The 12,574-nt window shown below is 45.9% G+C and overlaps 1 protein-coding gene across 1 annotated transcript in view; it reads left to right on the forward strand.

The window, feature by feature from the left end:
* LOC146201327 (venom peptide isomerase heavy chain-like) overlaps positions 1-12,574 on the forward strand; it is a 510,925-nt gene that overhangs the window by 150,486 nt on the left and 347,865 nt on the right. Inside the window, exon 2 of the mRNA XM_084592522.1 lies at positions 9,403-9,476. Within this exon, the coding sequence (XP_084448648.1) occupies positions 9,403-9,476 (74 nt within the window). The remainder of the gene's footprint in view (positions 1-9,402; positions 9,477-12,574) is intronic.

Here is a 12,574-nt window from a genome sequence, read left to right on the forward strand (position 1 = left end):
ATGCAGACCCTTTTCAAATTCTTTGTGTTTCACCCCGCGCTGGTAAGCTCGAAGTGGTACAAAAAGTCTAGGTTACAAATATTTTGGTTAAAATACTACCGAGGACGCGCATTGTTTAATAAAACCATTATACAATACAAGTTTACGTTGTAGTACAAACAGCTATTATTATGGCATAGAGGGGGTAATGTGCATCTAGCAGTAGTCATGGGAGTAATAAAAGGTAAACATTGTCGTATTTTTAGCTATCTAACGACTGATCTACAGCAGCCATACAAAGATAGGAATAGAAGGCGGGCTAACCGACAGCTACTATAAGGTGCGTAGAGGAGGTATAGGGCGTCTAGCAATAATTCGGGGAGTAATACAAGGCAACACATTGTCGCGTTTTCAGCTATTCAACGACTAATCTACTGCGGAGCTATGTGAACACTACAAGACAGGCTAAGCGATACAGGCTACAGCTGATATATGGGGCGTATGGGAGGAGGTGTAGTGCATCTAGCAGTAATATGGGGAGTAATAAAAGGGAACGCACTGTGGTGTTTTCCGCTATCCAACTCCTAATCTACTACCATACTATGTAAATTCAACAAGGCAGGCAAAGCCACAGCTGCTATATAGGGCGCAGGAGAGGAGGGAGTAGATTACTAGGTGCACTCTAGTAGATCTAGTAGTAATGCGGAGAGTAAAATGAGAACAAATTGTCGTGTTTTCAGCTGTCCAACGACTAATCTACTACCTTGCCTGTAAAAACTACGAGGAAGGCTATGCGACAGCTGCTATATGGGGCGTACGGAAGGAGGTACAGTGCATCTAGTAATCCTGGGAGTAATAAAAGGGAACACATTACCCGCGCTTCCAGCCATCCAACGCCTAATCTACTGTCATGCCATGTAAACACTACTAGGCAGGCTAAGCGACAGCTACTATTTGGGGCGTAGGAGAGGAGGTACAGTCCATCTAGCAGCAATCCTGAGAGTAATAAAAGCGAACACATTGTCTTGTTTTTAGCTACGCAACGGCTAATCTACTGCGGCGCTATGTGAACACTATAAGGCAGGCTAAGCGCCTTAGGCTATCTAGCAGTATTCCGGGGAACATTAAAAGGAAACGCACTGCGGTGTTTTCCGCTATCCAACGACTAGTTTACTGCCGTGCCATGCAAAGACTACAAGACAGGCTAAGCGACAGCTAATATATGGGGCATAGGGAAGGAGGTACAGTGCATCTAGTAATCCTGGGAGTAATAAAAGGAAACATGGTGTCGTGCTTTCAGCAATCGAATGTCTAATCAACAGCCGTGCTATCTAAAGCCTACAGGGCAGTCGAAGCGACACCTACTATATGGGGCGTAGGGCAGGAGGTATAGTGTAATAGCACTAATCCTGGGAGTAATTAAAGGGAACACATTACTCGCATTTTCAGCTATCCAACGACTAATCTACTGCCGTATTATGTAATCACAAGGCAGGCTAAGCAACAGCTTCTATATAGGGCGTAGGGGAGGAGGTACAGTACACCAAGCATTAATCCTGAGAGTAATGAAAGGGTACACATTGTCTTGTTTTCAGCTATGAAACGACTACTCTACTACCGTGATATCTGAAAACTACAAGGCAGGCTATGGAACACCGGCTGCAGCTGATATATGAGATGTATGGGAGAATGTATAGAATGTATAGAAACAATAAAAAGGAGGAAATCAGCTGGAGAGGATCAGATAACTACAAATTTGCTGAAGGACGGGGGGGGGGGGATATCGTGCTAGAAAAACTGGCCACCCTGTATACGCAGTGCCTGGTGTCATCGACGGTACCGGAACCATGGAAGAATGCAAACATTATCCTCATTCACAAGATAGGGGACTCTAAGGACCTCAAAAATTACAGACCAATCAGCTTACTGTCTGTTACGTATAAGGTATTTACTAAGGTAATCGCTAATAGAATCAGGACAACCTTAGACTACAAACAAACAAAGGATCAAACAGGTTTTCGGAAACGGTACTCTACTATCGATCATATCCATACCATCAATCAGGTGATAGAAAAATGCTCGGAATATAGCCAGCCTTCATACATAGCATTCATTAATCAAGAAAAAGCATTTGACTCAGTTGAAACATCGGCGGTGATGCAGGCATTGCGAAATCAGGGGGTAGACGAGCCGTACGTGAAAGTGCTCAAAGATATATATATATATATATATATATATATATATATATATATATATATATATATATATATATATATATATATATATATATATATATATATATATATATATATATATATATATATAGTGGCTGCACAGCAACCATAGTTCTGCATAAAGAAAGTAACAAAATTTCCATAAAGAAAGGTGTTAGGCAAGGAGACACAATTTCCCCAGCAATATTCACTATTTGCTTAGAGGAAATATTCAGAGACTTGGAATGGGATCAGTTAGGGATAAGGGTAGATGGAGAATACCTCAGTAATCTGCGATTTGCTGATGACATTGCCTTGCTAAGCAATCGCTCAAGAGGAAAGTATACAACAGTTGCATCTTACCTGTACTCACCTATGGGGCTGAAACGTGGAGGCTAACCAAGAAGGTTCTACTTAAGTTGAGGACAACCCAGAGGGCTATGGAACGAAAAATGGTAGGGGTAACATTAAGAGATAGAAAGCGTGCTGAGTGGGTCAGAGAAATAACTCATGTTACCGACATTCTAGTGGAAATTAAGAAGAAGAAATGGGCATGGGCAGGACATGTAGTGCGAAGAGAGGATTACCGATGGTCGCTTAGGGTAACAAACTAGATTCCAAGAGAAGGAAAGAGTAGCAGGGGGCTGCAGAAAGTTAGGTGGGCGGATGAGGTTAAGAAGTTCGCGGGGGTCAAGTGGATGCAGCTAGCACAGAACTGGGTTAAGTGGAGAAATATGGAAGAGGTCTTCGCCCTGCGGTGGGTATAGTCAGGCTGATTATGATGATGATGATGATGTATAGCGCATCTAGTAGTAATCCTGGGAGTAATAAAAGGGAACACATTACTCGCGCTTTCAGCTATCCGACGGCTAATCTACTGCCGTGTCATGTAAACACTACAAGGCAGGCTAAGCGAGAGCTGCTATATGAGGCCTAGGGGAGGAGGAAAAGTGCATCTAGCAGTAATCCTGAGTGTAATAAAAGGGACATAGCGATATTTTAGCGCAAAACAGAGAAGACACACGAGCGCTAATTTCCAACAATTTTTTTTTCCACAGATGCAGCACACTTATACGCCAAAGACAAAATATCACATGTGCTAACAGTATCATCGCCGGAGAAAATACAGTTCCTAATCCCATAAAGAAATCACATAACAGTTCCTTATCACATAAACAATGCCGTATATGCACAAAATTTCTCATAATCTAAAGAGAATTGGACAAAGGGCCAACACAAACATCGTATTTTCGGCTCCGAAAAAACTCACTTCTTTGTGCAAGATTGGCAAAACAAAGAGTAACGGACCTGTTGCTGTTGTGGCTGTAGGAAGAAGGAAAAGAAAATGCACGGGCCTGCTCCTGGCTCTGTAGCTGAGCCACCTCCGCTGCCTCGTGCAGACAGAAGAGAAAATAGAGAAGAAAGAAAAGGAAGAGGGAAAGAAAGATGCGCCCCGCAGCAACAGCCGTCGTCCACCACTGAAGCGGTGGCCGGTGCAATGACGGCCTACAACAGATCAAAATTCGGTGGTAGGCTAGCCCCCGCCGCAAGCGGCGGTGACCTCACAGTAACAGAGCACGTGCTTGCACGACTCTTCATCAGAAGGCTTTTGTATGTGGCATTTAAGGAGTAGTGTATCATATGCCTTTATCATGCGGTGGCCAATACATCGAACAAACAGAACGATGCCTAAATGAGCAATTATTGGAGCACGCACGTAACGTCAAGAACAGGAAGAGAAGTTCACTTGTGGATCACATTCTTTGAACCGACTGCTGTGCTAGCAAGAAGTTTTAATATGACCAAACTTGTAATAATTGAACCGGAGAGAATAAATGCTTCCGGAGAGACATGTGTTAGCACTCCGTCGATTTGTTTATGTGATCTGTCTGTCTTTTCTCCGGCGATGATACAGTTAACACATGTGCTATCTCGTCTTTGGCGTATAAATGTGCTGCATGTGTGGGAAAAAATTTTGTTCGAAGTTAGCGCTCATGTTGTTCGATCTTCTCTTGTGTCTTGTCTGTTTTGCTCAACAATATCGCTATGTCCATGCACCAACAAGCCCAAAAATCTACGCTTTTGTAATAAAAGGGCACACATTGTCTTGTTTTCAGATTAAAATGTAAACTGCGCGAAAAAACGGGACAATAGACGGAGGAACACAACTACGACAACAAGGGCGCAGACTTCCAACTGTTTATTGGTGAACGAAAACACATGTTATATACATGAGGGAACTGATCGAGGCGCGCGACCACTGCTATCTTTCACACAAGAAGTGATAAACGGTAAGAAGGTTAAATTTATCGGAATTTTCTTTTACACTATGAGTAAACATATTACAGAATGGCAAATAAAAGGTCGAGCACTCAAACGTCAAGTCCCAAAAAGGCACCACATCAAAAACCACAATCACACTGAATAAAAAAAAAAAAAGGATTTGGTAAGGCTACGAAACAATGTGTAGGTGTATGGAAAAACAACAGTGGCGTGAAAATGTTGACAGAGATGAAAAGAAAAGGTGAACAAAGTAGAAAAAGCTTTTGCGATAAGATAACAGGTAGGTAGAAAAGTAATGTTCAGTGGTGACTATGCAGTGTTATTCCGTGGTGTCGGTGGTGAACCTTTAGTTCCTCCTGGTGCGTGTGCTTCGGATGTTGTTATTGGCGGCCTCAAGTTTAGAGTAGAATTTGCAGTAGTGCCTCGGTCTACGCATGATGTGATTCTTGGGATTGATTTTCTGCAAGAGTGTGGTGCAACTTTAGTCTGTGGTACTGGAGAGATTGCTTTGAATCCTTCACTACTTTCAGTTCTTGTGGATGACTCGACACCTGAATTTGGAGCATTTGCTGTGGAAGAAGACACAATTGTGCCAGCGTTATCTGCAGCATTCGTGCGGGTTTTCTCTATTCGGAACCAGTGCGAATCTTTTGAGGCTATAGTAGAACCTACGAGATTCACCTGCTCTGAGAAGAGTATCCTTGTGCCTCGCTGCGTCATTCCCGTGACTAGAGGCCGCACTGAGCTATGGAGAGTGAACCACTCCGAAGAGCCAACTGTGTTGCCTCGGGGCCTAAAACTCGCACGTTTCGAGGAAGGCATATCCGGTTCCGTTCTCCGGTTCCGTAAACAGCTCTGTCACTGAGCAGCAGGTGCGGCCAGGCATGGAGACCAAAGTTACGGCTATGATTAGTAAGTTTTTTTCTGAGACTGAGCGTCTATTCTAGTGGAACTACTACTGAAACACGTGACAGTGTTCGACTTTGCCAAGGATGACTCAATGCCACTGCCTACCAGTCGTATTCATCACACGATCAACACTGGGTCCGCCCCTCCAATACGTCAGAAGCCCTATCGAGTCTCAGCAACTGAACGTAAGGTAATAGATGAGCAAGTTCAAGACATGCTAAAGCGCGGCATTTTTCGAGAGTCCTGTAGTCCTTGGGCAGCTCCAGTTATCTTTGCTAAAAAGAAAGATGGGACATGGAGGTTTTGTGTTGACTACCGCCGTTTAAATTCAGTCACGAAGAAAGATGTCTACTCGCTTCCACCTATAGATGACGCAATTGGCTGTCTGCACTCAGCTTCATACTTTTCTTCTATTGACTTGAGGTCCGGTTACTGGCAAATCCCCATGCACATTGCAGATAAAGAAAAAACGGCATTCGTAACACCATACGGACTTTACGAATTTAACGTTATGCCTTTTGGATTATGTAATGCACCTGCCACATTCGAGCGGTTCATGAATACAATTCTACGTGGAATAAATTGGCAAATTTGTTTATGTTATTTGGCCGACGTAGTAATTTTTGGCAAAAACATTTAGTGAGCACAACAGCCGTCTGGATATCGTACTTAATTGCATGGAACGAGCTGGTCTTGTACTGAATGCAAAGGAATGTCATTTTGGCGATCTTGAAACAATTGTCCTCGGTTACTTAGTTGACAAAGGAGGTGTTCGACCAGATCCCAAGAAAATTGAAGCCGTCAAAAGTTTTACCGTGCCCAAATCATTAAAAGAGCTGCAGAGCTTTTTGGGGCTATGCTCGTACTTTCGACGCTTTATACCAAGGTTTGCAGACATCGCTTACCCACTTACGAGTCTACTGCATAAAGATACACCATTCAATTGGACCAGCGAATGTGACTCAGCTTTCCGTCATCTGAAGTTTCTTTTGACCTCGGGCCCAATCCTCCGCCACTTCTGCCCATCAGCTCCAATTGAAGTACACACTGACGCAAGTGGTATCGGTATCGGTGCTGTACTAATACAACGCCATGGACGCGATCAGCACGTGGTAGCGTATGCGAGCCGCTCGTTGAGTAAATGTGAAAAAAATTACACGGTTACGGAGCAAGAATGTCTAGCCATTGTTTTCGCTGTATAGCGCTTTCGTTAACATCTGTACGGGAATGCTTTCACGATTGTGACCGACCATTCCCTTTGCTGGCTCGTGAGTCTTCGTGACCCTTGTGGGCGGCTCGCTCAATGGGCTTTACGCCTAAAAGTGTTTAATTTTACTGTGGTGCATAAAAGCGGCCATAAACACTCAGATGCTGACTGTCTTTCGCGTTTGCCGCTTCAAACGACTGATATTCACTCAGACAATTTCGATGAATATTTGGCTCCAATTTCCCAAACCTTCCCCGATCTCCGAGTTTTCTGAACCGAGCAACGCGAAGACAAAACATTAACTTCACTGTTTAATTCCGCCAACGATCCTATGAAGAACACATTTAGCATTCACGAAGGAGTGCTTTACAAGAAAAATTTCGCCTCTGGTGGAGCACGTATGCTTCTTGTCGTTCCGGAAAGGCTACGTATCACAGTTCTAGAAATGAGGCATGATGACGCCACGTCTGGTCACCTGGGAGTGGCCCGAACACTGCACGGCACACAGCAAGCGATTTTATTGGCCGAAGATGCGTTCAACAATCAAGCGATATGTAGCCAGCTGTGTGCAATGCCAGCGCTTTAAGCTGTCGACTTCAAGCCCACATGGAAAAATGCAGCCAGTCACACCTCCAACAGCCCCGTTTGAGCAAGTTGGCATTGACTTTCTTGGACCTTTTCCACGGAAAGGAAACCGATGGATTCTTGTGTGCGTTGAATATTTAACCCGCTACTGTGAGACAGCCGCGATACCATCCGCTACTGCGTCTCAAGTATCAAATTTCTTACTTCGACTCGTCATTCTTTGGCACGGCCCTCCTGCAGTCATCATTAGTGACCGTGGACGCCAATTCACAGCGGACATTGTCGAAGAACTTCTTCGCCTCAGCGCCTGCAGTTTTCGCCACTCCACGCCATATCATCCCCAAACGAACGGTGTGGTAGAACGAACTAATCGCTTACCACCATGTTGGCTATGTACGTCGCTGCAGACCATAAGGACTGGGATGGCGTTCTACCGTTCACTACGCATGCATATAACACAGCGCAACATGAGACAACAGGCTACAGTCCCTTCTACCTTCTCTATGCTCGCACGCCTCGCTGTGCCCTCGACACCATACTGCCATTTTTCATTCATGACGAACCTTCTCTTGCTACCACACTCTGCAGAGCTGAAGAAGCCCGCCAGCTGGCCAGAGTTCGAATTTTATCTCCACAAGAACGTTCTAAGAACCGCTGCGACGCCCGACACCAACAAGTTTCCTATGCTCCTGGTGACTATGTGTGGTTGTGGACACCTCTCCGTAAGTGAGGTCTTTGTCAAAAACTGCTGTCACACTACACCGGACCATTTGTTGTGTTAGAACGGATCAATGACCTGAATTACGTCATAGCACGCATAACGGCGAATGATCGACGGTCACAGCAGTCTCAGGTGGTGCATGTAGCCCGCCTCAAGCGATTTCATTCCAGAGGTTCTCTGTAACTCGCCCGACGGGCTTCGTCTGCGAGGAGGGAAATGTCACGCGCCTTCGTAGAGCGCCGACGGATGATGAAGAAGAGCGGTCGGGTAGATCAGTGAGGAAGGAAGAAGAGCAAGGGCAGAGGAACGTTTGTACGCTTCGCCGCAGTCCTGTTTGGACCGATTCCTGTACATAAACCCTCCGTGCGTACAAAGCACGTAACAATATATCAAGTTGTTATAGCGCACCTTCTAGGTACTTTTGCGCATACAGTCTTACCAAATAGCGCAGTTTTGCCTATAATTTACGAACAGGATGAGAACGCCAACGGTCAAGCGCATCAGATCGCTGCCTTTACCGCTCTGAGGACGTCGGGGGGGTGGGGGGGGGCGAGATCGGGGCTTCGTTCACGTACACGAAGCCGTCATGCACAACGTATCCTTTACTCGACAGAAACGAACCGTTACACGGGTCAGCAATGTGCTCTCTGTAACTGCAAAATTGAATCGAACCTAATAGAATTGGTAAAGGCCGCGGTAAAAACTTCTCGTATTAGCCGCAAATGAACGTATTTTTCGATGTGAGCACCTGCTCCCTATACGAACCGTAAGTGCTCCGCATATTTGGGAGGGAAAATCTAATCCACATCACCTCCCGCTGCACGCCGTTAGTGCTCCGTTTTTGCAGAGTAAAAAACTACCCCAAATGAATTCCCACGACCACCCGCAAGTGCTCAGTTTTTATTGGGGTAAAATTTTACTCCAATCCAGCATTCTAAACCGAACCTCGTTTAGGGAGGACGTTAGAGGACAAGCCATTTACTCCGGTTTGGGTGGATTCGCGTTTAGTGTGATATATATAGCCTAAACGCGAACACACACCACAGTATGCCTTTGCTCTAAAATCCTATGCAAAATCTTTTCCTGAAGTGGAGGCATGGAGCAAGGCTCCATGTGCTGTGCCATGTCAGTGCACGACAAGGAACCCCAGGTGGTCTAAATGTTCGAATTTCTCCGCTCTTTGTGACGTTACACCCGACAAACTTTTCCTGATGTGAGGTCGCACTGTTTTCTTAAGAATATTCAGCGCTACATAAAGGACACGGACACGGGGAGAAATACACAGGGCAGGCGCTGAGTTGAATAAAATTAGCTGGGTTCAGCCCCCGTCTTATCTGTTTCTTGCTATGTCCGTGACTTTTGTTTAGCGCTGAATATCTTGTTATGAAACCATGCTTCACCAAGTAGTACAGCAACGTGTTATGTTATGAAGTTGATTTTTGAACCGCAGTTTGAGTCGTAAGGTGTGCCATATTTTCCTAACATAGACACACCCCGAATTCCAGGTTGCGGCGTTGGAGTTCCACTTGGAAGAATTGTTAACGGTGAAACAATTAGCCGTCAGCACGTTCCATGGATGGTGGGTAATGCTCCCTTTTCTTCCACATGCCGGTGAAATTTGTTTTGGGATATTTTTTTCCTGAAAACGAAATGACACGAAGTTGGTGTGTTGTGTTATGATTTGCATTTATTGTGCTTTTCAACGGTAGATGTAACGCTCCTGAAAACCACTTCCAATATTTTTTTCAAAAGACATGATCGTAAATTTTGAGGTGAAAATTTCCCATTTTGCCTACCACTAAATCCGAAAACCGAACGTCGGATTTTTTTTACTACGCAATAGGAGGACAAACTTTCCTAGTTTTTTTTTTCCGTGCAGGTAGTGAAAACGTATATGTATATATATATTCCAATTCAAGTATACTGAAATGATGTTCTTGCAGTGCTTACAAAATTGCTGAAATAATTTCATGTACTATTTGATGCCACATATGAATAAAAGAATCTTTTGGGCAGTTTTGTCATGAGCCGACCGAAGCGTGGCAAAAAAAAAAAAGGACCTGCCAAAGAATTTTTACACAGGAGGGGGGAAACTGCATATTTTTCAAGTTCTGCTGATATTACACACACAAAACAGCAACGCGCCTCTGTTGCGGGAGCCTTCCTAACGAGCGTGGAAGTTTTGGCATTTTGATGAAGATTGACAGGGAACAACATGGGGGAAACGGATATGGACACAAGACAAGTACGTGAAAAAAAAAGCGGTAAGGACGCATTCACAAAGACGAAACTGGAAACTTCTTTGAACGCATACTTTCTGCCGCTTTTTTCACGTACCATGCACCAACCGGCCCAACAAGTAACCCTCCTTCAACACGAGACAAGGAAGGACGAGACGCAAACTGCAGAAAATGTAAACCTGCAAGTCGCAATGTAAGTGAAGAAATAAGCTGTCAAGATTCTCTGTGTAGCCCGCCTAGCAACACTGCACTGAAAATATTCAATAGCAGCTGTAAACTGACTCTGAAAGTTATTGAAGCCAAAATTATTCTTGCGTATCCAAGTCACCGATCGGTCTCACTCAAAAGGAAGATTCCGCTTGTCGCGCTTGCCTGATGTTGGCCGTGTTTCTGGCCGATTCACACGTCGGACCATCGGCCCGCGGACCGTGTTTTACGTTATGCTGTCGGCCTGGTCCTGCCCTCTTCAGGATAATGTGCACTATAATTGTCCTCTTGCCTTCTGACCACCCCGCCGCACTACAATAGATAATTGTGCTCGTACTGTCACCCCCACCAGTTTATTTATTTCTTTATTTATTTACAAATGCTGCCAGCCATTTCGGCCCATGCAGGAGTGGTAGAACGTACAAAAACTAGCTGCCAGCTTGATACATCATACCCATTCCAAAAAACACAAACAATACGCAGAAACTTATAAAAAATCTCGAAGAAGACCATGGTGAATGGTACAAATACAGAATACAAATTTCAAAATTACATAAGATAGTCTTCGAGTTTCTTTGCAAAATTATTTGATTCTGTAAGGAAGAAAATGATACAGCGCCGACACAAACGACGATGAAGACTGATGGCTTCCTGGCCGATCAGCTGGCGTGCGCACTGGAAGCTGGGTCTGTCTTGTTCGGGCGAGATTGTGCTTCGCTCTACGACTGTCCTGCATCATCGGTCGCCGTCTCCAGTCCTGCGAACAACCCCCAATAAACCCCTCTTCATTAGGTGGAACGTGCCGGGGTACGACTGTTTTACGATCACCGTGGAGCTCCGCAGCCGTACGATACCTATGTCGACAAACGAGGTAAGCCAACAGCCAGTGGAAGCCCTTTCGCAGTCCATCTCATGTTCCAGTGTCATTCAGCAGCAAGACCCCGCAGGTTTCAGCGGACAGGGTGACCAGGACGTTGAAGATTGGTTGGCCTCGTACGAGCGGGCGAGTCGTCATAACTGGGATGATCGCATGAAGATCAACAACGTCATCTTCTACCTGAGTGACGTTGCTAACCTATGGCATCGAAATCATGAGGCCGACATACCAACTTGGGCTACCTTCAAGGCAAAGTTCACGGACGTTTTCGGTCGTCCCACACTGCGGATACTACGCGCTGAAGAAGCCTTGCGCGCGTACTAACTCAGCATGAAGGTGAAACCTTCACAAGCTACATTGAAAACGTCGTGGATTTATGCAATCGTGTCAACTCGTCTATGGATGAGACTGCCAAGATAATGAACATGATGAAGGGCATTGATGTCGATGCATTTAACCTGCTGTAGGCAAAGAGCCCAACCACGGTGGCTTCAGCATACAACCTTTGTCAAACTTTCGACGAGTTGATCAAGCAACGCCTGTGCAGTCGTCGCTTTCCCGCACCTCCTGCGTCCATCTCTGGCCTGGCTGTGAGCAGCGACATTTTGGCTGACATCAAAGATTTCGGTCGAGGTGAGGTCGCCCGACAGCTTGGCCTTATGCCTGGCCCACGCCCGTCCTCTACAGCCCAGCTGCTTACCCCTACGACCCGATAAACCATCACGCAGGAGGTTGCCGATGCACTTCCCAGTTTGGCTAGCCAGCCCACACCTCTTGCTGCACCATTAAGTCACACCCCCCAGTGGTTGTGCCGCCTCTATCTGTGCCAGTACAGATGACACCCACGTAGGCAGAAGTTACCGCCCGCCCTCCGCCGCCACAGTCCTTTGCGTAGGTGCCGACTATGGCGCCACCGTCTGTCGCTCCACGGTTCCGATCAACGACGGGTCCCTACAATTCTTGGCGCACGAATTACAACCGGCCTATCTGCTATGCCTGCGGTATTCCAGGCCGCATCGCCCGCCTGTGCCGTCGTACTCTGCGTTCCACCTCAGCACGCACTATCCCTGAACACCAGTACAACACTCTGCGCCCACCTTCGGTGACATCTCCAAGGCAGCCGCACAACTCGTCGGCCCGCCAGCGCATTCTATTGCACCGCTCGCCGTCCCCTCTCCGCCGGACCTTGTAGCCAATGTGGCGTTGCAGCATGACACAAGACTTGAAAAACTAGCAGCCGCAGTTCCTGGTGCAAGCACTGCCCACATTTCGCCTACCACAAGTACTCGTCTGTCTCCGCCGAACATTCTCAAAGTTTTTGTTGACGGTGGTCGTGCACTTGCACTCATCGAT

Source organism: Amblyomma maculatum, chromosome 2, assembly GCF_055883805.1.
Source record: "Amblyomma maculatum isolate TAMU_Amacu chromosome 2, ASM5588380v1, whole genome shotgun sequence".
Classification (NCBI taxonomy): domain Eukaryota; kingdom Metazoa; phylum Arthropoda; class Arachnida; order Ixodida; family Ixodidae; genus Amblyomma; species Amblyomma maculatum.